The sequence below is a fragment of the Colletotrichum spaethianum genome (assembly GCF_022836535.1).
Source record: "Colletotrichum spaethianum MAFF 239500 DNA, contig01, whole genome shotgun sequence".
In the NCBI taxonomy this organism is placed as follows: domain Eukaryota; kingdom Fungi; phylum Ascomycota; class Sordariomycetes; order Glomerellales; family Glomerellaceae; genus Colletotrichum; species Colletotrichum spaethianum.
Window position 1 is genome coordinate 1,013,168 of NW_026054771.1, and position 25,275 is coordinate 1,038,442.

The 25,275-nt window shown below is 55.6% G+C and overlaps 4 protein-coding genes across 4 annotated transcripts; 2 read left to right on the forward strand and 2 right to left on the reverse strand.

Annotated features, from left to right (window-relative positions):
* Window positions 1-6: 6 nt before the first annotated feature.
* Window positions 7-1,948, forward strand: ColSpa_00258 (translation machinery-associated protein 16; the record flags this gene model as incomplete). Its single annotated transcript, XM_049266470.1, has 3 exons — window positions 7-466; window positions 527-1,857; window positions 1,913-1,948. 3 exons carry the CDS (start codon window positions 7-9, stop codon window positions 1,946-1,948), a joined length of 1,827 nt encoding a protein of 608 aa, XP_049122427.1.
* Window positions 1,949-2,786: 838 nt separating this feature from the next.
* On the reverse strand, window positions 2,787-5,530 carry ColSpa_00259 (pre-mRNA-processing protein prp40; the record flags this gene model as incomplete). The annotated part of the gene is made up of 5 exons (XM_049266471.1): window positions 2,787-2,957; window positions 3,082-3,864; window positions 3,919-4,035; window positions 4,094-5,335; window positions 5,375-5,530. 5 exons carry the CDS (start codon window positions 5,528-5,530, stop codon window positions 2,787-2,789), a joined length of 2,469 nt encoding a protein of 822 aa, XP_049122428.1.
* A 605-nt stretch (window positions 5,531-6,135) lies between these two features.
* On the forward strand, window positions 6,136-8,086 carry ColSpa_00260 (uncharacterized protein; the record flags this gene model as incomplete). Its single annotated transcript, XM_049266472.1, has 2 exons — window positions 6,136-6,313; window positions 6,366-8,086. The coding sequence occupies 2 exons, from the start codon at window positions 6,136-6,138 to the stop codon at window positions 8,084-8,086; spliced, it is 1,899 nt and encodes a 632-aa protein (XP_049122429.1).
* A 276-nt stretch (window positions 8,087-8,362) lies between these two features.
* ColSpa_00261 (uncharacterized protein) lies at window positions 8,363-11,320 on the reverse strand (the record flags this gene model as incomplete). The annotated part of the gene is made up of 5 exons (XM_049266473.1): window positions 8,363-8,937; window positions 8,991-9,379; window positions 9,557-10,278; window positions 10,329-11,075; window positions 11,132-11,320. The coding sequence occupies 5 exons, from the start codon at window positions 11,318-11,320 to the stop codon at window positions 8,363-8,365; spliced, it is 2,622 nt and encodes an 873-aa protein (XP_049122430.1).
* Window positions 11,321-25,275: the final 13,955 nt, after the last annotated feature.

Below are 25,275 nucleotides of genomic sequence, written 5' to 3' on the forward strand. Positions count from 1 at the left end.
ATCACCATGTCGGACAAGCTCACCCGTGTCGCTATTGTCAACAGCGACAAGTGCAAGCCCAAGAAGTGTCGTCAGGAGTGCAAGAAGTCCTGCCCTGTCGTCCGCTCTGGAAAGCTTTGCATCGAAGTCAGCCCCGAGTCCCGCATCGCCTTCCTCTCCGAGTCGCTATGCATCGGTTGTGGTATCTGTCCCAAGAAGTGTCCCTTCTCCGCCATCACCATTATCAACTTGCCTACGAACCTTGAGACCCAGGTCACCCACCGCTACTCCGCCAACAGCTTCAAGCTTCACCGTCTGCCTATGCCTCGTCCCGGTAATGTCTTGGGTCTTGTCGGAACCAACGGTATCGGAAAGAGTACCGCCCTGAAGATTCTCAGCGGCAAGCTCAAGCCCAACTTGGGTCGTTACGACAATCCCCCCGACTGGGAGGATGTCATCAAGCACTTCCGTGGTTCCGAGCTTCAGAGTAGGTCTCCCCGACTTTGTTAAACCTTCACCCTCCAGTCAACTAACTTGCCAAACCAAGACTACTTCACCAAGCTCCTGGAGGATGACCTCAAGGCCGTCGTCAAGCCTCAGTATGTCGACCAGATCCCCCGAGCCGTCAAGGGTCCCCAGAAGAGCGTCCAGCACTTGATTGATGCTGTGAGCACTCTTGGCAACAAGAAGGAGGTCTGCGACACCCTGGAGCTCAACCATATCATGGATCGTGAGATCAACTTCTTGTCCGGTGGAGAGCTGCAGCGTTTCGCCATTGGTACCGTGTGTGTCCGCAAGGCCGACGTGTACATGTTCGACGAGCCGTCTTCCTACCTCGATGTCAAGCAAAGACTGGCGGCTGCCCGTATCATTCGCTCTCTTCTCCGCGACGACGACTACATCATCGTCGTCGAGCACGACCTGTCAGTCCTCGACTACCTCTCCGACTTCATCTGCGTTCTGTACGGAAAGCCTGCCGTCTACGGTGTCGTCACGCTGCCCCAGTCCGTCCGTGAAGGTATCAACATCTTCCTCGACGGTCACATCCCCACCGAGAACTTGCGTTTCCGTGACGAGTCCCTCACCTTCAAGCTTTCCGAGGGTGCCGATGAGTTCATGAACGACAAGTCTCGCGCTTTCAAGTACCCCGCAATGCAGAAGACACTTGGTAACTTCAAGCTCAGCATCGAGACTGGTGACTTTACCGACTCTGAGATTATTGTCATGATGGGAGAGAACGGAACCGGAAAGACGACCTTCTGCCGTCTCCTTGCCGGTGCCTTGAAGCCCGACAACAAGGCTGCCGTCCCCGAGATGAAGATCAGCATGAAGCCCCAGACCATCACCCCCAAGTTTGAGGGCACCGTCCGCCAGCTCTTCTTCAAGAAGATCAGGGCCGCCTTCCTGTCGCCTCAGTTCCAGACTGACGTCGTCAAGCCCCTGAAGCTCGACGACTTCATCGACCAGGAGGTCAAGAACTTGTCCGGTGGTGAATTGCAGCGTGTCGCCATCGTCCTCGCCCTCGGCATGCCCGCTGACATCTACCTCATCGACGAGCCCTCCGCCTATCTCGACTCTGAGCAGCGTATCATTGCCTCCAAGGTTATCAAGCGCTTCATCATGCATGCCAAGAAGACTGCTTTCATTGTCGAGCACGACTTCATCATGGCCACCTACCTTGCCGACCGCGTCATCGTCTTCGACGGCCAGCCCGGCATTGACGCCCACGCTAACAAGCCCGAGTCCCTCCTGACTGGCTGCAACACCTTCCTCAAGAACCTCGACGTCTCTTTCCGTCGCGACCCTACCAACTTCCGCCCTCGTATCAACAAGGCCAACTCTCAGTTGGACCAGGAGCAGAAGGCCAGCGGCAACTTCGTAAGTCATAAGCAACCATCGTTAATCACCATCAACTTTTACTAACTCGCGACAGTTCTTCTTGGACAACGACGACGACAAGACGAGTTGAAGAGGGCATCCTTAAAGATGTTTTCCCTCGTCACGATGCATTCAACTCAGGCGTTCAGGGCGTTCAAAAGGGGCATAAGCGGCAGCTGGGGAGGCGCGCTTCCGGCGGTCAGGATCATGGTTTCGGTTTAGAGGATGGCACGTCCCCAAGGACGACGACGCCGACGGATAACAACGGCGACGGCAGTCTATCCCCTGTTGCCTGGTCCTACGGAGATGCATAGGTTTCTTATGATATGGGCCCCCCTCTCTCGCATGTCAGATGGTACAAACAGATAGTTTGCTGCGAGCCATGGGTTTTATTGGTCTCCTACGACCATTCGGGGGCGGGACCGACTCCGTAGATTGAGGGGCAATGGAGCAAGCAGGATGACTGCCGTCAGTCTCTGCTACACGCTTGGTTGTAGCAGGATTTGTAGATACACTTGGATGCGCCAAAGGCACACATCTCAAGCTAAGAAACAAAATACACAAGACCGTTGTTACGAAGCAAACCAACTTTTATTCTTTTTTCCTCACGTTGCTACTGTGTGTACATACTAACCATTAGAACATAGCGAGAGTTTAAAAAAAAACGATACATACGAACTAGCTGGCCATCTGGAGGATCGAGATCCTACGACGACCGGCTCCGCGGACTGAACGGCATCGTAAGGGCACGTCTGCAGACGCGTAGTAGAAAAAAGAGGCGCGAAGCGGGGAGTGATGCCTTGTAGTCTGTAACGCGCTGCGGTCATCAGGCTCTCAAGTGAAGGCTTGGTGATTCCGATACGTACTCGAAAGTCACTCTTCGTGGTCCGCCAATGCAGCCATTCCTGAGGCGTCATTGGCGAACACGATCAGTCCTCCTCGATTTCGCCTTCTTCAGATCCCGAGTGGACACCAGCGGGGTCCTCCTTCTCCTTCTCCTTTTCCGTTTCCTTCTCCTTTGCAGTGTCCTTGACCGTCGTCGGTTCCTTGTCCTTGGGGGCAGCAGCAGTGGGTGCGGCGGCCGGCGGCGGAGTCCTGTTCTTGTGACGCGAGATATCACGTTGGGGGTGCGCTCACGGGGTGTTTTTTCTCTTCTCACTCTCTGTGTTGGTTGTCAGCGGCCTGATTCGGATGCGGCATGGTGGTCTAGCCGATGCGTCGTACCTTTGAGTCTCTGGAATCCCGTCGGTCATCCTCGTCCTCCTCGCGACGGCGCCGCGATCCAGACGGGCGCTCATCCCCATAAGGGAGCTCGTCATAGGACCCCATGCGGCGTCGGTAAAGTCTCTCTCGCTCTTCCTCCCTGTCCCGTCGCTCGCGTTCATAGTGACCGTCGTCGTCGCGACGAGAGCGATGACGATCATAGTCACGGTCGCGATCGCGCTCGCGCTCGCGCTCGCGTTCGCGGTCTCTGTCGCGCTCCCGCTCCCTCTCACGCCGATGGGGAGGTGACAAACGGCGTTCCCGGTCCACGGAGAGCAAGCTCTCGGCCATCGTCGATTTACGGTGGTTACGCTCGCGCTCGGCAATGGCTTTGCGTCTGTCCGCCTCATATGCGTCTGGCTCCGGACTACGACTTCGCCTAGTAGCACGGCCACTGCTACGATGTGATCGCTCACCTCTAGACCGGGGTCTCTCGCGATACAGGTCGCGTTCGCTGGAGTCGCGGCCACGTCTGCGCCGACGATCGCGGTCGGCCTCTTCCTCCTTCTCGCGAAGTCTTCTAACGTATCTATCAAAGGTGGCGATGCGAGCATCTTCCGAAGTGACAGCCTGGAACGCGGGTGTGTCCACAAGGCGGGCCTTGACCTTCTCGTACGTGTCATCCAGGGTAATAGGGGGATCCATACGCTTCAAGTAGGCCCTAAGATCATCAGTTGCCCTTCGCTGCTGACGTTCAGACTGTCTCTCGTCGTCCGATCGCTTCAGGGACCTTTTCTCCTTGGCCTGTAACGCGCATATTAGTTTTGTTGAATTAGTGTAGGGGCTTTTGATACGCACGCGTTCAAAGAGAACCAAAAGGATATCGCGATCAATGTTAGCAGTACGTCGACTCTTCTTCATAACGGCATAGAACTCCTCAAACGTGGTCTGGGGGGTGATATCAAATCGTTCGTCCTGCGGGTAGTTAGCAAAGTGTTACAATGCAGGGATCACGTGGATGGTGTCAACATACGTCAATGACATCGTACACATCATTTCTGGCGCCGCGCATCGCTTTCTCCTCTTCTTCGACGAGGTCCCAAAAGAGTTCTTGCGGGCCCGAGCCGCCCTGGCCAAGCATGGCCTTGTACCGGTCGTCATTCTCGATGAGGGGGAAAATCTGACGCCATTTTGTGCTGGCGTTGATCTTGCCGTCTTTCCTGAGCTCAGTAAGGAGAGAGAGGAAGCCGTCGCGAGCCTTGCGCTCCTTGCGGAACTTTTTGTTCTTCTGCTCCTGCTTAGAGTCGTTGAAAGCGCGCTCCAAAGCCTTCATGTGGTTTTGGAACGCGATCAATATGTCAAACTTGCTCAGGGTTTTGTACTTCTCATCATTTTGGAAGGGCGTCGTGGATGAAATGAGACTTTGCGCGTCGGACCAGCGCGTGTAGGGCTCCAAGTTGAGCTTCGGCAGGAGATCGATCAGCCCGTCCATAGCGGTCTTGCGCATCGCTGCCTGGTTCTCCATGTGGGCCTTCTTAAGCTCAATGATGTACTCCTCGAAGAGCTGGCGGCGCTCGGCCTCGTTGTCTGTAGACCTGAAGATAGTCTCGCCCTCGATCATGGGCCGTGCCGTCTTCCACCTGGTGTAATGCTTGATCTCGGGGTGGCGCTTGAGCATGGTCTCGAAGTCAGTACGCAGCTTGGTCAGTCTCTCCTTTGCGCGCTCCTTGTCTTGAACGATCATGTCATGGCAGTACTTCTCGAAAGCTGCTTTTCGGTCCTTCGGGTCCTTAATTGCCCTGTATTGCGGATCCTTGGCGATAGTTCGCAGCGTCTGCTCCCAGGTCCAGTCAGCCTGTACGCCACTGCGCTTGAGCAGCTTGTTGAACGCAGCTTCGGCCTCTTCCTGTGTGGCGAACTCGGGCTCGTTGCTCGCGGGGACAAATGCTTTAGCTGTCGTGTCGTTACCAAACGTCAACTGGCGCGACTCGTGGAAGGTATCGCGATGGTCGCGGTAAGAATCGTAGCGGTCATTGGAATACCTGTCAGAAGGTGCTCCTCGATCGTACGGCGCAGGCCTATTGCTGTCAGTCGACGAAGGGAATTGAGGGTCAGAGCATCCGTACGCAGGCGTACTTGGGCCACTGGTGGCGCCCAGAGCCTTTTTGTACAAATCAGGCATCTCCCAAGAGCTCGTCTTGGTCTCCGTGTTGTACCAATACTTGCGACCGCCTTCGGCGGTGTACTCCTTCCACGGCTGGTTGGCGAGGGCTCTCTGTAATCACGAATCAGCCAATGATCATAAGCCACCCACAAGGTCAATCCATACCTCAGCCGGAGTCATCATATCCTCGGGCTTGGTCCATTGTGTGACCTTGGTAGCTGCGTTGTAGTAGTAGGCTCGGCCGTCGGGCGTGCGATGTTCCTGCCAAGCCGGAGGCTGGCCGTATGGGCTGCCGGCACCATTCATGATGGCTTGGTTGATCGGACCAGTGACTCGTAGGGTAGGAGTATTTCTTGCGATGTTCTTGCCTAGATGGCGATCCTAGCGGCGATGTGAAGATGCTGTGGAAGGCGGGTCGACGTGGAGGATTGAGCAGGTCGTCGCGTGGAGGGGACGCGAGAAAAGGCTGCGAATATTTGCGACCGTCGGAATGAGCAATTTGGCGCTTGGTGCACGGACTGGGGTAGCTTGGATGGGCCCACTCTTTAGCCTGTCAAGCCATCTTAGATTTGCTGAGGTAAGCCGGTCGGTCTCAGTTAGGGGAATTACTGCACTGTGCCAGAGGCAATGGACAGTCCAACTCAAACTGTCTGTAACTCCAACCGTTGGACCTCTCACCGAAGCTCTTATTGCATTGTACGACTCAGAAGCGCAGAGTGCTTTACCCCAACTGCGCAATTCTAACTGGGCCTTTCTTTCGAGCTCTGTTCTGTGAGAAATCTGAGAGACCTTTCCTTCCACGGCATTGAGCCCGGCCAAGTATCGGAGACGGACACACATTGTGAAACTATCCTCAGTTCCTCATAACTGAGATGAGCCGTGATATCACACAAGACAAGAGGTAGCCCAACATGGCTATAAACGAACAAATACAAGAGCCCACCGCGGTGGCCGACTTCCTTGATAATGCGTTTCTCACATACTTCATCCCCGAAGCAACAAACCTCGATCTCGAAGAAGCATTTAAGGGTGTCGATGACACCAAGGCCCTATTTGACTCCATCAAACGGAGGGATACACTCTACTTTGGTACATTTCCATCTTAGAGCACTGGAAGACGCTCAACGCTAACACATCTCAGATGAATCTGTCGACGTGCTTTTGGTTCTGAGGGTGCCCCTCATGGACGAAAAGACGTTGCGCTCCCACTTCAGCCGGCTGGTAATTCAACTGGAGACCCAGATCGTCAACAGCCATGCCTCGGACCGCGAGAAGCCCTCGGCGGACATCATCTTCCAGGGCACCGTTGAGGACACATCGGACCCCTTCATCGTCGTGGACGAGCCCGAGGTCGATGACGATGACGACTCCTCCGTCGAAAAGGACGAGAACGGTGTCAAGCCCAACGACCGCAAGAGAGAGCCCCACATCTACGCCGTCTGGAAGCTCCCTGTCTTCCTCGCCCGGCCACGCATCCGCCTTCAAGGCCCCTTTGCCATATTCACGGCCTCCGCCGGGCTCAGGCCCGCGTCCGTCGGGGCCTCGGGCTCAGCCACTCCTCTCTCCCCAAACTTTCGCCTCGGCGGCGGCGGCGCAGGCTACCTCCAATCCGGCGTCCCCTCGGGCTTGAACCTCCTCGAGCCCTTCACAAACGACCCGGCGCTCGGCGGCGTCGTCCCGCGCCTCTCGGCCCTCCGCGTCTCCCGCGTCGCCCCTATGACCCAATCAAAGGACAGCTCCCGGCCTCTCCGCGCCCTCTCCCAGCTCCGCACCCGCATCTTCCCCGCCGTACATACCCGCGTCCGCTTCTCACGCCCAAACACCATGCCCACAAGCCCAGCACTCGTCGCCCTGCTCGAGATCGACTTCACCCCCTACTTCGACTGCCCCATCGACCTGACCAGCATCACCCTCTCCGTCGCCGACGGCGGCGTCGTCGATGACCTTAGCGGGCCCGCGGGTCTCACCCTCCCCATGACCTGCGTCCCGCACGACCACGTCACGTTCCTCTACCGCCTCTCCCCGCAGCAGCTTGATCTTCCTTCCAAGAATCCCAACCGCGACCTCGACATCCACATCGAGGCTGTCATCCAGAGGAACCCCGGCATCTGCACTCCGCGCCTCAGCATGACCTGGACCACCACCCTCGACTTTACCCTCCCCGTAAACCCAGGCTTCAACGCCGCCATGCAACCGATGCAGCCCATCCAGCGGTCCCACCGTCCTTCACAGCTCTCCATCAGCGGCATGGAGGCGGCTCAGTCGCTCGTCGCACCCGCCGTCTCCCGCCCGGACTCTCTCCCCGCTCTCGAGGCCGCCACCCGCACTGTTGAAGCCCCGCTGCCAGAGCTTGGCATCACCATGACCTTTTGCGGACCGACAGAGCCCGTCTACGCCGGCGAGATCTTCTCCTGGACCGTCTACGTCGTGAACCGCAGCACGGGAAAGGCCAACAACTCGAGCGTCCCGCCGCGCAAGCTCGCCCTCGTGGCGCTCTCGAAGCGCAGGCGCAATGAGGTCCGCCTTATGCGCCCGCCCTCGACGAGCGGCAAGGGCAAAACGGCCGCCGATGCCAAAGACCTCGCCGACGCCGTGCTGGACGAGAACGTTCTGCACGCCATGCAGCGCAACTCGGTCGTGGACACAACCGAGGTCGTCTGTTTGACAGCTGACACGAGGGTCGGTCCGCTCGCGCCTGGGGCTTGCCACGTTGTAGACCTTCAGTTCCTACCCCTGAAGGAGGGCCTCGTCAATATCGAGGCGGTAAGAGTAATCGACCTGGGCTCGCAGGAGCACGTAGACGTTAGGGACCTGCCCATCATGTTTGTAGAAAAGAGGCCAGAGGAGCAAAAGACGGATTAAAACAGCGATGGAGTTTGTTAAGCGGGTAGGCCGGGCCCGCGCTTTGAAAAACGTAATCTATCCCTGGAAAAATTCCTTTAGGAACAATGCTGCCTACACAGGTGCAAAACCTCTGCCCCAAAGCGATGCTATGCTATGTCATGTTCATCAACAAGTATGTTTCACTATGCCCGTTCCTTAACCCCTAATAGTTCAAAGTCCAAGTCCCCTCCCTTGGGTATTCGTATGCATGTTTGAAAAGCCCATACACGCCGTAACAATGCGAACGCAAGATCATTAAAAGTCGTCAAAGTCGTCATCCCATCCGAGTCGCGCGTAAATCGACTTCGGTTGCTCCTTTGGTGGCGACGGCGGCGGCGGCGGAGCCGACTTGCTTGTCGGCGTGGCCGCTACCTTGTCTCCCAACACATCCACAGTCCGCTGCTTGCAGGGCGTCACCGGTAGGCCCACATCTGGCGACTGCGACCGCACAGGTTGATGCCGTGACCTGATCACGCTGTCGGGCACGCCCAGATACTGCGCCCTTGAGGGCTTCCTCGCCATTAGGGGCGACGAGGGTGGGATGGCTGGCTCGTCCGTTGGCGAAGGGCCCAAGAGTGCCGCCCCGCGCTTCACGGGGGTGACTTGGATCGCAGACGAAGGCGTGCTGCCGAGGATGTCAATGTGGCCCCTCCGCGGTCCGGTAGAGGGAACCCTTGATGCGCTAGATGGCGGTAAACTCGACATCGGTATTGCCATACTGCTAGAGCCCTTCGACTCCGCAGCCAATGCATCCCGGAAACGGTGGTTGGCCGGCGTGACCTTCACCTGCACCGAGTCAAAGAGCGGGTGTCGAGTCGGTTTCTTGGATTCTGAGGCGGTTTATCAGCAAACGATCGTCCAAGATGCACGACGCAAAACATACTCCTAATCGAAGATAGACCACCGGAAGCCCGCTTCTCCGCAGCCTCAACAATAGCCTTGCCAGCCAAATCGCGGTTCGGTTTCCGGATGGCCGTGATAGCATCCTTCAACTCGGCCTCGACAAGGGCCTTCTTCTGCGCCTTAACGTCGTCTAGAGCTGTGAGGCTGTTACTCCTGGAAAGCAGGCCTGTCCTATCCACAGACGATTTCCGGTCGAGATCGCTTGTCTCCCGCTTGAAACTAGGGATGTTGGCAGACGTCGCCGATCTCAACAGCGCGATTGCGTTGCTGGGACCTCTGGAGACACTGCGCCGCGACTGCTCCTTGAACAACGCCTTCTCAATATTCTTCGTCGCCGGCTTAGAAGGTCGCTTCGCGGCAGCTCCCGGCCTTGCGTCAGATTTGTTAGCTGACAATGACGATGAAGGTCTCGCCTTGGGCTGGGGTGGAGCAATGATGACTGGTCCGCCGAGTTTCCGGTTGATTGAGTCACATATATCAGGCAGCCGGGCGGCGAAGCTTAACGTTGTCAGCAGGAGAGCAACTGATGGGGCAAGTCAGACTTACAATGGCATAATGATGTCGGTGCAAAAGTCCCTCAGAGGATCTGAAGAGGCCTTTTGAGCCGGCTCTCCGCCTAATGGCGCAGTCACCTGAGAGTCCTCCAACATCCTCAATTCGTCAGAAGCAGTTGACTGCCAGATACACAATCGATCGGCGTGTACGTCCACCAATACGGGGAAGTTGTGCTTGCTCCGCTTCTTCGGTTGAGTCTCGGCAGCTTTCTCAACCTCCATCTCACCAGGGAGCCCAGGCAGCTGGGTCTCTCCGTCCCCCTCGGCCGTCCGCAGAGGCTCCAGCGCCAGAATCTCTAGGATGAGAATCATCTGGAGCTGCGTCTCGCGGGTCCTCAACAGAGACACGTGCGACTTGATCTGCGCCGGCGTGATGGTTTTGTCCTCGTCACTGAACTCCGGTTTGTTCAAGCTCCACCACTTACGCACATCGTCGTCTTCCTCGGGGTACATGCCGTCTTTGCCCAGCTTCATCTTCTTGGACTTCCTCCTCTTGGGCTTGCTACCATCATCGGAACTGTCGATATGCGTCTTCAGTTTGGAGATTACATTGGGTATCGTTTCGCGGTACTTCTTGTCGATCTGGACTGTGGTCATAACGAGACTCTTCAGGAAGTCGATGAGATCATTCATATTCATGGCGCCGTCGCAGTCAAGATGGAACGCGGCGCGAGCTCGAGATAGCGGTCCCTTTGCAAAATACGCCAGAGATCCCTTTGTGGCAGAGTCAGCTCGGTTCCCTTCATACAGGAAAGCAAACCTACCATTGACCTGTAAAGCGCCTCCATATATTGCGCTCTTATGTTGTCCATGATATCGCCAGCCGTCTGCTGGGCGTTGGGTTCGGGAACCGGCTGTGATGTTGGTTCCACAGCGTCCAGGTGCGTCTCGATCCACTCCGTCAGCTCAGGCTTCGCTTCCACCGTCTGGCCCAACCCGCTTGGCGTCTGCGGGCGTGAGATATCGTCGTCAGACCTCGTCCGCTTCTCTGCCCTTGCCTCGTCAAAGGTCGATACGGACTGCGAGCGGCCCCTCTTCCTCACAATCGACTGCTGCAGCGCTTCGATCGCCAGTCTCTTCTCTTTGTGTCCCTTGTGCAGGCCCGGCGTCGTCAACGGCAGCTCCTGCCCCTGCTGAGACTCCCTCGCCTCCTCCGCCATCCGCATACGGGCGACATGCTTCCCCGTCACCGTGGCCTTGTCAGACAACGCCAATAGATCCACCCACGGGCCGAGCTTGCAGACCGTATACAGGTTGTACCCGGAGACGGCGGCGCGTTCGAGCGCGTAGATTGACTTGGAGGCGTCGTTGCGCGCGAGGAGCACGCTCGGCTTCTCGGCGACGCGGTCTTCGAGGTCGAGAATCTTGACATGGGATTCGTAGAAGCGGCTGGAAGGGAGGTCACCCTGTGGAGCGCCGAGATCGAGGCATGACAGCGAGAGGTATTCGCGGGGGAGCAGCATGAGGGGCTGCAGTGTGCACGGTTTCGCGAGGATGCTAGAAGGGTGCGCCTGCGCGAGGGGTCAGCCGAGCGCGACGCGACATCATGTTGGATATAGCGACATACCTTGACGACAATCGCAGCCTTCAACAAGTCTCCCATTGCGTGAGAACCGCTCCGCCTTCGCTGCAACGTCTCGACGGGCGGCGGCAGAACCGCATGTTTGGAGTTCAGAGAACCATCGGAGCTGGGCGTGAGGATTCCCGATCTTTGACGCGACGCGTCTGAGGGCGGGAACAGTTTGGTGGAAGACATGGATTCATGGGGAGGTAGTAAAGGGTGACTTGGAAATAATTGCAAAAAAAGACCAATGTAGAAAAGGATAATGTTAGAACGGAGCGTCGAGCACGTACTGCAATGCCCAGCAAACGTGGATAAGGTGCATGGGGAGTGGAATTGCGGGCGAGCACTTTAAAGTGACATGGGTTGGGTGATGGCGCGTTGATTGATTGAGAATGCCTTTTTTTTTTTTTTTGGCAGTGTATGGCGTCACGCGTCAGTGACTTAGCGCATCTTCCAGCGTGTTTTGGGGGCCGCGTGGTGGGGCACGGAAGCGGCCATAGGTACAGCATTGTTTTCCCGGAGCTGAACGGCCTCGGCGGCCCCACCACCCACATTCAACGTCATTCCGTCGTTCCGTGTTCCGGCCGGGTACTCACTTCTGTTACGAGAGGAGTTTATATCCCACCATCTCTTTCAAATCGGCAATATTGAGTATCGTACATTGTAGAGTCCATCAGCGCTGAGGCGTGTGTCCGGTTTCGGTTGAGTTCAAAAGCTCCAGCTGATCTTGTGGGTTGTCATCAACTCCTCGGGCAGCTCAGTTCCTTTGCCTTTTCCGCCTCACATAACATACTTTGGTCACCAGAGACATAAAGATGTATACTTGGGATACTGAAGACTCTGTGCTACTTTAGAGGAAGCGAATCTCACAAGTGCACTATGCTCGGAGCCGCCTCTACGGGCTGTCCATCGCACCTTGTGTGCCTAGCAGGCACGGTCATCCATCTCCTAATGTCAACAGCTTCTAGCAACTCACCCAGAGTTCTCTTTTGTAGGTGACTCAAGGTCGCATGCAACCATACCGCTCCAGAAAAACACAACCAATGAGAACTCCCAAGCCCTTAGGGTTCGGCTTCGACCTCGCCCCGAACCGATTTGGCCTCAATTGAAAATTGGCCTCACCCAGTCCTCCAATTTGGCCTCACCCACCTACTTAGCTCTATCCCTCTCCAATCGCATATAAAAAGCCCACTTTCTCTCAAGTCTCTCTCACTTTCTCTTCTCTTCTCTTCTCCAGCTCTCTTGGCCACAAGGCTTAGATCAAGTGTAGTATCTGTTCTTATCAGTCTAACCAACTGGTATGCACCCTACGGGGATGCAAACCTACCCTTACGGTAGACCTCTATTTTTCGAACTCACGGGAAGTCGGTCCTCTGTGTTCTTGTTCCTGGCATAATCTCCTTTCCTCTCTTATCTGCGTGTGTGCATTATGCACACGCCTGATAGGGGTGGTTGGGACGGTGTGCCTGGGCGAAAACATATGTCGTCTTTCCATTGTGTCCCTGGTATCACACTGCCTCCAGGCGACGCGAAAGTTTTACCCTGTCATCTTCTATTCTCCCTCATTGCGAATGCTCCGGCTTGTCCGGGGACGCGAAGAGGGTTTGCTTGGTATTGGATCGTTCCGCTGTTAGCTCGACGTGTCCTAGATGATCATGATGCATGGGAATGCTGGCCAGTCATGCAGGTCCCGAATACCGAACGCGAGCATCGGGTTCTCGGAAAGAACTCTGCAGCACCAACCTCGAGTGTATCTGAGAATAAACGCCATGTGAGCGTGTTCCGTGCCTCAGTCATAGTATAGTAAGCAACTAGGCGAACAGGTCGGTTGGTCTATAGAAACGTACCGCTGCAACGACTCATCATCGATCGGCTAACTTCGCGAGCACCTTCCGTCTCTCGCCCTGGTATTTGCAGCGAACCCTCTGAAAACCGTGATCAAAATAACAACGAGTCAGAAAACTCGCCTTGTTGGCCTGTCGATCAAGCGTTCCGAAAGCGCCGGATCGACAGACTCGATCACTCAACCGCCAAGGCCACTCGCCCCCAACGCTCTTCATCCCAGTCTGTCGGCCTCCGGGCTCAAAGCAGTGTCCTCGGTGCATACCAGACGTGCCACTCTCTGCCTTTCGGCGTCCTCTCCGCCTCGGCGTTTGATCACAGAGCTCCACTCCCTTCCTTCCCTAGGCCAGTTTAGTTGCCTTCCGCAACCGCTGAAACGGGCGGCAAATGACCCATAAACCGGAAGGACCCAGTCAATGCCCGCTTGGCCCCGGCGGAGAAACAATGTTTTTCGTTCCAAGCGTGTTGAGGAATTTAAGGAACACCGGGGTCGTACAAGAAAAGCTTGGTCTTCCTTCTGAACCCGCCAGGGAACTTGAGGCACCGATAAAGTGGAGGACCACCAGTAAGGGCAACACGCAACACTCCCCGCTTCCAGTCGACTCGATACATGCAACAGCCGAAAGTTAGAAAAGACTCCACTTTCGGCCGGGCTCCTTGAGGGAAGGGGGTTCGAGACTCGGAGCCGGGGACTTAATCTTTAGGAGATAAGGTTGGACTTTACCAAATATGGTTTTTCCCTTTTCGTTCTCCTGCTCTTCCAACTTTCCAACTTACCAGCCTATGCTAGCTCATCCAAAGAGCCTCCTTCTCAGTAACGTTCACGGCCCTTCACCGTGACTTGCGAGTCCCTCGGCTGACCGTATACCATCCGTCACCTTATTATCGTGCACTATAGCGAGGCGAAGCCTTTCGAGTTGTGATTCTCAAACATCACAATACACGCAAACTCTACAGGCATGCTGAGAGTTAAGGAGACGTCTCTTGCTGCTTTACGGCGCACGCATGGGTATAAGCTGCTACACGTGCCGGCCAAACATCAGCCTAATTCTGCCGCTCAAGATATAGACGAGTGGTTTGTGCTATTCTTGTCGCGTCTCCGAGCTCGGCTTATTCGTCCCGGCCCTTCGCCTCTCATTCCTTTTCCTGAGCGAGGAGAAGCCCTGTGTGTGTCACCAGCATGGTCTGAGCCCGTGGACGAAAGGAGATGGACTGGTATTGCAAAGCGTTCCAGGACAGTTCCCATTGAGTTCGGGGGTCACGAGGAACCGATGCAAATACCAGCAGGATGCTCCGCGGGGCTCGCGCAACCTTAAGGCTCATAAGCGCAAAGGGTTATTCGCATTTGACTTTGGTTAATTGCCGTCCCAACTATATGTTGGTAATCAGCATCCAAATCCAGGCATAAAACCCAATTCCGAGGTCCGTATGGGGAGGAAGGGGGACATCGAGGGACCCCTAGGAGCGAGAGCCGGCGGCTGGTGGTTGGCAGACGTCCCGTTCTGATCGTCCAGCGATCTCCTATCCCATCCCAGACAACCATCGTCAGGATGTCAGATGTGCTGAGACTTCCTTACCTATCTAGATCAATGCGCAAGTTGGGACGACATCAGTACAATAAAGGTATGTGGTGCTGCTCCTCCCCCCCTCCCTCCCACGGCACTTGAAACGCCAAAGAGCACCCTCACAACGAGACCAGCGTTTCGAGCTGTCGGGCAGACTGGCAAGGCTGGCACCCGAACAACTTCTTTCCTTGATTCCGTGCGGCCGCAGGATCTTGTCCGAAGTCTGGAAATCTGAAGGTCTGGAGTGGACGATGAAGCACCATCCTTCTTTGGTCCCGGGGTTACCCAGCACGCAGACGCCGCTTGAAGAGCAGTGCCAAAGCCTCCATCATGGAATCTCGGATGGCACAGATCATTAACGGCGGGGTCTCGGCTTCCGCCAAGCAGCTTGGAAACTTTGTACGTGTACATGTGTCGGTTGCCACGAAATGTGACGAACTCAATGTTCGTTGAGGAATGTCCAAGGTGGTTCGAAGCAAACAAGCATCAAGCTTCATGCAAGGTCCGTCCAGTTCGCCAATTTGTTTATGTCTTCAGGCCTTCATAAGCTATTATTACTATTAATATTGTTGTTGTTGCCAACGCAAGGATCAAGGCAGGTGGGTGTCTTTGCTAATCGATCTGAATCACAATATAGGGCTGTGCCCCGTGCTGTCTGACTCCCGGCGTGATGTTAACCTTTACGCAGCGGGGAAAAGAGACCAAGCTGGGGCTCCTGGGCGTGGAAAGTAACCTCTCGACACGGGTTCATGGTTTGTAGAGGCCCAGGGAGTAGACTTTGCGGAGATCCACGATGCCACATTTTGGAATTGCTTTGATCAAGAGGCCCTGGGGTGGCGCTCAGAAACCCAAGACGGGACATTCACTATCCAAGGATCCTCCCATGTCCGGAGGAATCAAACCCTGCTGCAATCAAGACCGTCTCTTTACCCTCAGCCGACATCGAGGCCCAGGGGACCCAGCTGAAGCACCGCCTGACAAGTCGTGATAGCTTCATGCGAGTAGCGGCCCGAAATCCAGGATATCCACAAACCCCTGCCACAAGCTTCCCTCTACATGGACGCTCACGTAGACAGTCAGCAGTAGAGCCTGATTGCCACAGGGGCCTCAGCTCGTAGTGAGAAGCATCGATGACATCCAGAAACCAAGTCAGAGTCCTGTCCGTGGGATTCTCGGGGAAGGAGGGCTTGATCGAACCGAACGCTAGTCTGCGCTACGCCATTGCCCTTTCGACCTATGTCGCACGACTCAGCAAGTTGCATTTTCTTTTTGATGTCGAGGGGCTCGCAAGACTAGCCTTTACCTGTGCCCGATCATGGCCCTTGAAAGACAGATATGATTGCCACTTGACAGCGTGACATCCGTGGTCATGCTCGATAAGTTATTGAGCCATAAAGTTCTTGTTTTTTTTCTCTTTCTTTCTGCAGTCGCTGCAGAAGTTCGGCTGAGACAATACATCTCAGAGGAAGAGTTATCGATGCAGGATCGAGCGCTTCTCCTCGGGCTTGCTTCCCATGCGCCCAAGATCCTGGATTCAGATCGAGAAACATGTGGCTGACCGTTCGAGACAAACGTGCAGTCTAATCTCCCACCTACCTGCGGTGAGAGTGCTTCGTCGAAAGATCGACAGAAAGCGTTGGTCATTCGCTCGCTGTGCGCCTGGTACAGCTTCAGGTCATCGCAGGACAGTCAAGCTCGGGCAACAGAGTATTTCCGTGCTTGCGATTATGTAGATTATGTAAAAGAGGGCATTAGCGTCACCAATACTCCAGCGGCGCGAGAGAGGCTCAACCACAAATAGCAGTATCAGATGTGCCGCCAGCGCATGTAAGCGTTATAGGGGAAAGCTAGGAGCTTGTAGACGTCTGGGGGCCAGACGAGATAATTGGAAACGCCGGATCTTCCGCCAAACCGGCGCCGGCTTCGTCGACACCACGCGGACGGCCCGTGATAGTCGAACCTAAAAAGAATCGTCGGAAACGAGCGTCCGTGGGCCGCGCCGTTGCGAACCACTATGCGGAATGTTCCTTTGCGCCTAACACAATCTAGCCTGGAAACTCGTATTGACGATCGGGGTCGCCCTTACACCCCCAAAGAAGCGGTGAAGCGGGCCGCATGACGCAAACTTCGGGCCTCGAGACTAATGTGAACTGTGGAAATATGATAGACGACGCATCGTGTGATAACTCGTGTGGAAGCCGTGGCTAGCCACCGTGGCCGTTGCGTTCAAGGGCCACGTTTTTCGGGGACTATCCCGAAATACCCACAAGTAGATCTAGCGGCCCTGCCGCCCTGGGCAGGATAGGGTTTGGGAAGTTTTGATGAACCCACAAAGCGTCTCGTCTCTAGACGATCGATCTCAATCCTCGAATTGAAAGAGAAAAAAAGGCGATGCGCAGGTCATCGGTCCGTGTTGCGCATTGTTGTGTTATGGCGACCTTGGAAGAGCCTCAACGCCATGAGTGCGTCGCTAGAGAAGAGGGTCATTCCATTCCCGTCTTCGCGGGTGCGCCTGCGGCCTGCAAGTCATTGGGTTGCGCCCGAGGAGGGGTAATGCTACTCGGCAGTATGGCAGTGCAGCAAACAGGAGGCGTCGAAGGCCGCCCGGCAGCGAGGGGAGAATTAGCATACCGGATTGATGTCGTCAACATCGTGGTTGGCAGCCGGGCTCAACCATCAAAAGGTGGCGGCATCAGGCTGAAAATCATGATCGTGTGTCTGGTCCCCTGCAGTAACCCTGCAGCACCTTCTCCTTGGTCTGGCCTGGACCATGATGACGGCCAAGCGGGGGGGGAGCTAACGCAGGGAGAAAGGACGCAAGATGCAGTTTGCAACAACGACAGCGAATCGAGGCCCGGTGAAAGAGCGGTGAATTGGCATTACAGCACACCATCATCCTCTGGCTCTCCACCTCTCAAGCCGCAAAATGGTCAGCAGGTGGCTTCAAACGCCGCTAAAAGGCAGCCTCAATGTGGTGTTCCTGGTACCTGACAGCTCGTGGGCTCGTCGTGGTATGCGCCCAGTTGTTGGTTCCTTTCGGAAGATGCTGTCAAGTGGCGTTCATTCATTTATCCATCCATCCATACATCCACGATCCCGTCGATAAAGGGAACAGTTGTCAGAGGTCCACAGCCAACATTTTCTGTCTTCCGGGATGGGCCTTCGACCTTTACGACGTGGCTGTGGATCCGGGACGGCAAGAAATCGATATCGACTCCACAGGACAGTCGTCGATCTGAGCATGGATAGGCCCTGACGTGACGAGACTGGCGCCTGTGGGAACTTCGCACCATGGAGCGACGGTCCCTGGCAAGAGCATTGATTTCGAATGGCAGGGTTGAAAAGCAAATGCTACATAGCAACGCTTGACGAAACGGCCTCATGCTTGCGGAGACTCACTGAATAACCTTTTCCAGCGTCGAACATGCGTCGTTTGGGATATGCTTGATTTGGCCCAAACAACTTCTCTGCTTCAGCCCGCTGGGCTGGTTGCTGCTCTGGGCATCTCGCGTGGCTGGTCATGCATGCACTTCCGATATCACCAAGGGTTCGAGCGGGTTACCAACCCCCCCACCCCCTCATTGTGATAATAGTTAGCGTGGATGGCCGTACTGAGCCGAGTGCGTCAACACGCAAAACCATTTTCCAAGGCCTCCAGCGGGAAGCCTGGAACGCAATGGTGACTCGAATGGGCATGATGCCTGTCCTATCGTCTGCGTTCCGATTCCTCCTTGGCTGCGAGGATGTCCGGATGAAACTTGACGTTGGAAAGGGGGGCAAGGAAAGAGGGGTGCTTGTCGATGGCGTTTTTGGTTTATCGATAGAGGGCTGACGGATAGTACACCAAACCGGAGTGTCGCGGGAGGAGGGGTAGACTCTTTGGCTCGTATGGGTAAGGTCACACCGGGCGCGAAGTCGGCCACTAAAGCTCAATGTATCCGAAACCTCTTCCGATGAGGATCTACACTGATGTAGACTGCGTCGGGCTTTAGATATCCGTTGTCAAGTAATCAAACCAAGCTCGATGTAGTCAGACCGGCAGGCAGCGTCTGTCGTAGGTCTTACCGGGCTGTGATGGCTGGGAAAGAGAATCAATTAGGATTCGTCGGGCGCAATGCCCATCGACGGTTACGCATGTGCGGGAGGGCTGCCACATGAGAATCAACAACGACAGGAGATTTTGGCGAACTCAGAGGCGTTGATGGCGGCAAAGGGCGTCCCGCGCACTAGGTGGGCGGTGAGGTCGAAATCCAAGCAAGTACTGTTGCCAGAGTGCGAAGCAGCTAGGCAGGGTAGCCTAGACTTTTGATGGTTTCGGCCGAACCTCCCAAGTGACAGAAGGCGCTTTTCAACGGTGACCTTGACTCGCTGTTGATCAGTGCTGACGATCCTTCAACCTACCAAGCAGGCATGTCTCTGATGGATTTCTTAGACTCCTCGAGAACGGGGCCGTCTCAGCGCCACATCGAGGTGAAAGGAGCATCCTGCCAGTTTTAACACCATCGTTGCCGCTGGCCGGCTCGATACGGCGAGCAGCGAACCGGAGCTGGTTGTTCACCACACCATTCTCTTCGCGTGGCGTTTGCGGGGCACGTCAAATGCGGCGTAGCTTGTTCTCTGCCCTAGATAGCAGCTTCTTCCTTGATATTGAATGGCTTGATGAACGTGATCACCTGCCCCTCCATCTTCTGCAGTGTGTCTGCTAATATACGATAGTTTGATGTCAAAAGCGAGCTTGTTTCTCGCGGCTCGATAGCACTATGTCGACCATCTTACAACGAGGACGGGTGGGGTTAAGGGGACAGAAGAAACTGCAAAAGAAAAAGAAATCAAGAAGAAAAAGGCGCAAACAGGTGAAAACCAGCCAATTACATATTCTTCTAACTGTCCTAGAGCTGCGGAAGGCCGCAACGGGCACGGATCATGGATAGGCCCCCAAGGCCTGTGTGACAGTTAGTGCGGGCTGCATCCCAGCATGTAAGGTACCAGGGGTAATCAAGGCGATAGGTGAGAGGAACATTCGAGCATTCCAGAGGTCAGTCCGGTGGACAGGTCTCGTAGAATGTGTCGAGACACCGAGCAACCATGACGACGGCGTACCCAGAAGAAGAAGACGAAAAAAACAAAGAAAAAAGTCGTTACTGAGTGGTGGGTGGAAAAAGCGGCTTGTAACGGCCATTACCGCCGATAGTCAGCTGGCTATTGTCTTGAATACCATGGACCATATCCATGAGCACGGGAACATCATTGCGAGACAACAGCACCTGAATAACACAGAAACGCCGTAGCCGGGACTCGCTGTCGAACAACATCGATATACGAGGTCATTCTTGGCTTTCGTTGCTCGCTTGTAGCGCACGATCCTCAGTGACCAAAAGACGGATCGGCCTTGTTCTGGCTCGAGAGGCGCGGCAAACAAACTAGTTCCGTTTTGACCGTCGTCTTGCTTCCGAATGGAAAATACTCCGAAGCTCAACGGGTAGCCCCCGAGCACAGTATTGCATCCTCGCCCAACCTTCTCTAGTGCCTGCGAGACGCGTCGTCCTCCACAGAGCAATTGACAGCCGCGCACTGTATGCAGTGTTTGATTGAAGTACCACAAAAGCCGGTTTTGATGCTTGCCATGGACTGCCATGCTCAATATCAGCCCGGAGGAGAAAGCTATGGTCGGCGGTCTAACCAGTTGGGCATATTCTGTCAGCTGGGATTCGCAGATAGGATTCGCAGATAGGTAGCATCTCTCATCCGAATGCTGCCGAGAGAAGACTAATCAAAGTAGCCCAAAACAAAGAGATGATGCCCTAGAATATGACGATAGTCAAGAGCGCACGGCCGTAGAAGTGACAAATTGCACATCACTTGTGTGAACCGTCAGTGACAAGGCACTGGTGCCGATAAGTGTGGGCGGAGATTTTCGCCCAACTTTGGTTCCTTGCCACAAGATTGCATGAACCACCTTTGCATACTCACATGATGGAGCTCGAGAGATTGAGTGGTTGTATTCTGGAATCTGGTCGTCGTCACTTTGACGCTTATTCGTTGCAGCATGTACCGTCCCGGATTTCTGCTCGTTCTGGCACGCCACACGATTCTGCGAACCACTGAGCCTACGGTCGTCTGGGGGGGGCAAACGTGGGAAAACGAGAAGAAACAACACACGGCGTAGAAGCGGATAGTTGCCTGATCGAGACGTCGTCCGGAGCAGGCCGGGGTGTGAAGCCCCATCTGCACCAGAGGCTCCCAAGTGTGCGTTCGCGAGTGAGGGATGCTGGCCTGGAATCTGTCATGTCCTGTCCCTTGCAGGAGACCCGATGAGGAGGCCGGATAATGCTGAGCTCCGACCAATTACTACCAACCACGAGGAGCAGAGGGCTGTTTCAGCGCAGGTCCTTGGAGCGCAGGCCACATGTCTAATTGGGCCGTGGTGCCCTGCTACGCGCTCGCTGGGTTTCCGCGCCGCGTTGTGCCCTTCCCCCCGGCGACTTTTTCTATTCATTTGCTTGAGCAGACCCGAGGCGAAGTGAGACGGAGGTACGGATACTGAGGCCTATCGGCGGTTCGGAGCTTAAGGACAAACGATTTGGGCACCCGTTGAGCCGGTGCAGCCAACCATCGTGGCTGGTTGGACATGGTGCACGCCATCATCAGCAGCGATGACTGCCATCCCATCCTCATTCCAGGGTATCCCCGAGTCCAGTCCCGTCCCAAAATTCGGGCGACTTCATTATTGTGTGTCTGGACCGGCGCCTAGTGTCGTCGGCTGGCGTAGTGTGGCAGCGGCAGGCCTCCTTGACTCGCTCACCGCTTCGGGCATGAGACGTGGGGGACGTGGACTGGATGGACTTGGGCGTCCCAGGTTTGCAGCGGCCGGCGCCAGAGATGACCGGTCACAAATTGTGGCAGACAGCGTCGCCCCCTCTCGGACGTGGCTTCGACCAGCGTCATGTCGAAGGCAGTCATTGAACGGGTAGCTCCGGGCCTCGGCACCGTTACTGGCCGTTATTCCGGTTCTGTAGCACCAGGCTGGGGGGAGATGGGCGACCACGGGCAGAATGATGCATGCCAGTTCACTGCACTGCAGGACAAGCGCTGCACAGGTGCAGCAGGTGTATCTCAATATAGTACAGAGAGTGGCATAGCGAGCAGGACAGCACGGCTCGAGCTGTCATTGATGTCGTGTCTCGCCAGATGGCTGCGACGTGCCTGATCAGTGCTGCGGGCTGCTGGCTGCAAGGTTGCGGGGAAACAGGCCGGGGGGGGGGGGGGGGGCCTGACCAAGGACAAATTGCTTGCATGTAAGCGAGGGAGGGGATTCGCGCAAAGGGCGTTCCAAGCGTAGCGTCCGTCGCCAAGTTGAATAGCCTGGCCTTGCGCAGAGAGTTGCCTTGGCTTGGGTCACGTTGGAGCGAGCGTGGAGGAGGAGGAGGCCAAGGTGACTGCGGTTGCAGTTGGATTGGCACACGTGCAGGCGTAGGTAGTCGTACGTAGTCGTAGTCGTAGTCGGGTAACTGTGCGCCGGGTGGCCCTCCGTTCCTTCACCTTCACCTTCACCTTAGCTTACCGGACGGTCAGTGGCTAAGACCAGTCGGTACGTGTGGTGTTGGCTCGGTCGATGGAGTTTCAGCACCTGCCGCAGGTGGCGTGTGCGCATTTAAGGTACGTGGTGTATTCGCAGACTACAGCACGGCCTCTGGACGTGGCAACGTATGGTCCGTAAATACACCAGTGACGACGATGGGTTCTCAAGGTCGAGGTCTATGGCTGATGTTGAGGGTTGAGTCTTTGGGTTTTTTTTTTTTGGGAAACCGTTGGAGATCGTAGGTGAGGTCACAGACGTTAACGTGGATTTCGGGGGGCCGAGAGCGAGAGGTTCCGTTGTGGATCGGGGTACGTACCTCGCTTGGAACGGTACGGTAGGTACGGTACCTACCCATCTTTCCTCCTCGTTCCACCCATTGTCTCTTTGTGCCCCCAGCGTGCTTTGCTTGCCTTAGCTACCCTTGCGCTTCACCTGACTGATCAAAATGTTTTAGAGGTAGGTATGGTTGGCATTTGCACCACCATGCAGCAAGGGCGTCCCTGCCGCGTTCTCTTCGTTGTTCCTTTTGCAAGACCTTCTGGCGCCTAAGGTAGCGTTTGCCGGCGCCAAGTGCCCCCATCTTTCTTTGTCGGAAAGGCTCATGACATTGGCTCTCTGTTGCAAACAAGTTGCAAAGAGATTCGCGGTTCCTCTGGCCAGTTCAGAGCCTTGGAACTCAACTCGGCTTGGTCCAGATGGCCATCTCTTTCCGCCGCCGTCCATTTCGCGAGGAAACCTAGAAATTGCGTCGTGTTCCTGCCCCCCCCTGCACTCCCAAACTCTGTGTCGCGAGAATCCTTGCTGCTGGGAACCCAAATTAGAAAATTCGTCCCTCCTCCCATCACCGGACCGAGCAACGCCCGCAGCAAACATGGGACCCAACTCCGGGATGATGTTGGTTGCCCGATGTTTGCATGTTGCACTCACTGCACTGCACTTTGCGTGGCCCATGTCCTGCAGAGTGGAATCTGCACGATATCTAGCTTTCATATTGCTGCTGGGGCCTGTCCCTTTTCCGTGCTGCACCTTTTGGTTCAATGGGATTCGGGATTGGGGATTGGGAGCTGGGGGTTGACTGGGACGGAGTGCCCCCCCGAATCCATTCTGATCCCAGTCGCTTACATAGCACTGTAGGTATAGACAGACAGCCAGACAGACAGCCAGACAGACGAGACAGACAGGGCACCTAATCCCACACCCAGCATGGTTTCTTTTCCTTCGTTCCTCCCAATAATAAGCAAAGCTGCCTGTCCATCCTTGAGGTTTGCTCGCCGTATTCACTTACAAAGCAGCTCAGCGGTGCTCAGCCTGCTTCTGGCTCCTGGCCTCTGCCCCTGGTGCGTGTATCTGGATGCCTTAGCTCCGTCTGGAGAAGGGGGGCTTCCGAGCCCCCCATTCGCCCATATGTTTCAACGCCATCATTCCGGTCGGTGCCTTGCTGCTGTTGTTCTTCGGGCTTTTTAGTCTAAACGTGCCTGGGCTCCTGCGTGGCCTCGAGAAATAGCCACAAGCCTGTAGTCAGAAATCAGCACAGAACCACATGGCACCAGCCAACGCATGCAACCCGTTGTTCTGTGCCCCGGCCTGGGCAGCACCACATAGGTCTGCCGAGTCACCTCTTCATCCTTTGGGCTGTCAAGACACACACAGGCCAATGCTCAGAGTCATTTAGATGATGCTGTCCATGTTGCCCGCCCTGTGACATGGTGTACACGCAGGAAGAAACCCCCGAGAAGAAACCTCTGGTGTCTTGGCCGTCCCCCGTTTGTGTCTCCACGCCATGATCTAGCCGACGGTGATGAGCCACGCTGTGTCTGTCCATGGCTCGTTGCTAATTTGATGAAGATCCTCAGTTGCTGCCGGACGAGCTTACGGATACAACCGGCAGCCCCGTTTCAACTCTGAGCTTTGCTTCTCTCTTCCGGCCTCGTTCTCGTCATCGGCTCTCAGAAGGCAATTATGCGACCTATGCGGCTGGACGAAGAAACAACACACAAAACTGCCCACTGGCCTTCTGATAGTCGACACAGGCCCCGGACCCTGCCCGGCGTGCACATCACGTAAGATATGGCGTCCGCCGCAGCTTGGGATTAGCTGAGAGAAGGTTCAGGTCTTCTTTCCAACGTTCCTATTCCCAGTCTTTTCCCGATCCCGCCTTGATCACCCTCTTCCCGTGACTTGCCTATCGTCCGCCAACGCCAACGCCGCCTTTCCCAGTCTAGCCCAGCCAAATCAAGCCAAGTCGAAAATTAGAAACACCATAACCTCCTCCAATGACTGTCCATATGTGCTCAGGTACCGCAAGACGCCTTCCACACACTTTTCACTCCTTCACTCGCTCACTCCAGCACACACCCTCTTGCTACCCTCTTCCAACCCCTGTTCCTGTTCCTGAGTGCGTTCCCTCCTCCCATTCACCACCACCACTGCCGCTCTTCTTGTTTTCACCCCCCACCCCCCTGGTTCGTAGACCCCGACACACATCTCAACCTCCGAAGTCCCACTCTGATCCGCCTCTCCACTGTCTTGGACTGGTTGCGTGCAGTGCGGTTCGTTCGCTTCTTTCCACTCGTCACGGACCACTCTTCTTGACCACAGACACCAACACTCCAGGCACAGGAACCCGCAACGGTACTCCACCATCTTCTCCCTCCTCCGAACTTACTCGCTCTCAGCTAATTGTCGCCTCTGCTTCGCTCACACACGCGCACACCACACCAAAGTACCCGACTTCCTGCATCATGGATCTTGGCCACACCCCGGGAATGGCCCATACCTATGTATCCCCTCACCCCTGCGGGATTATTCACATGCCGTCGCTCCCAAGCGGGTGCACGGTTGTACAGCTTATCCCTACCCTTGTCTCTCACTCTGATCCTCTCCGTCTCCAGCGAGATGTGTGTCCGTACATCGTGTATGCACCGCTGCAAAGGTGGTCCAAGGTACCACCGCCCGCCAACCTTTACATCGTTCCCATGTCAGTGCTGCCGCAAGTGCCGCATCCGAGAAACCAGGCACAGTCTACCGCGTTTCCCACACCTCGCAGCTGCAGGTTTATACATAACCCAGCGCAGCTGTCCGCATTCCTGTCTGATCCTGATCCCCGAGAGCCTCTCTTTCGACTCCAACCCTTTCCCTTCTCCTTCATGAAGGTCCCTAAT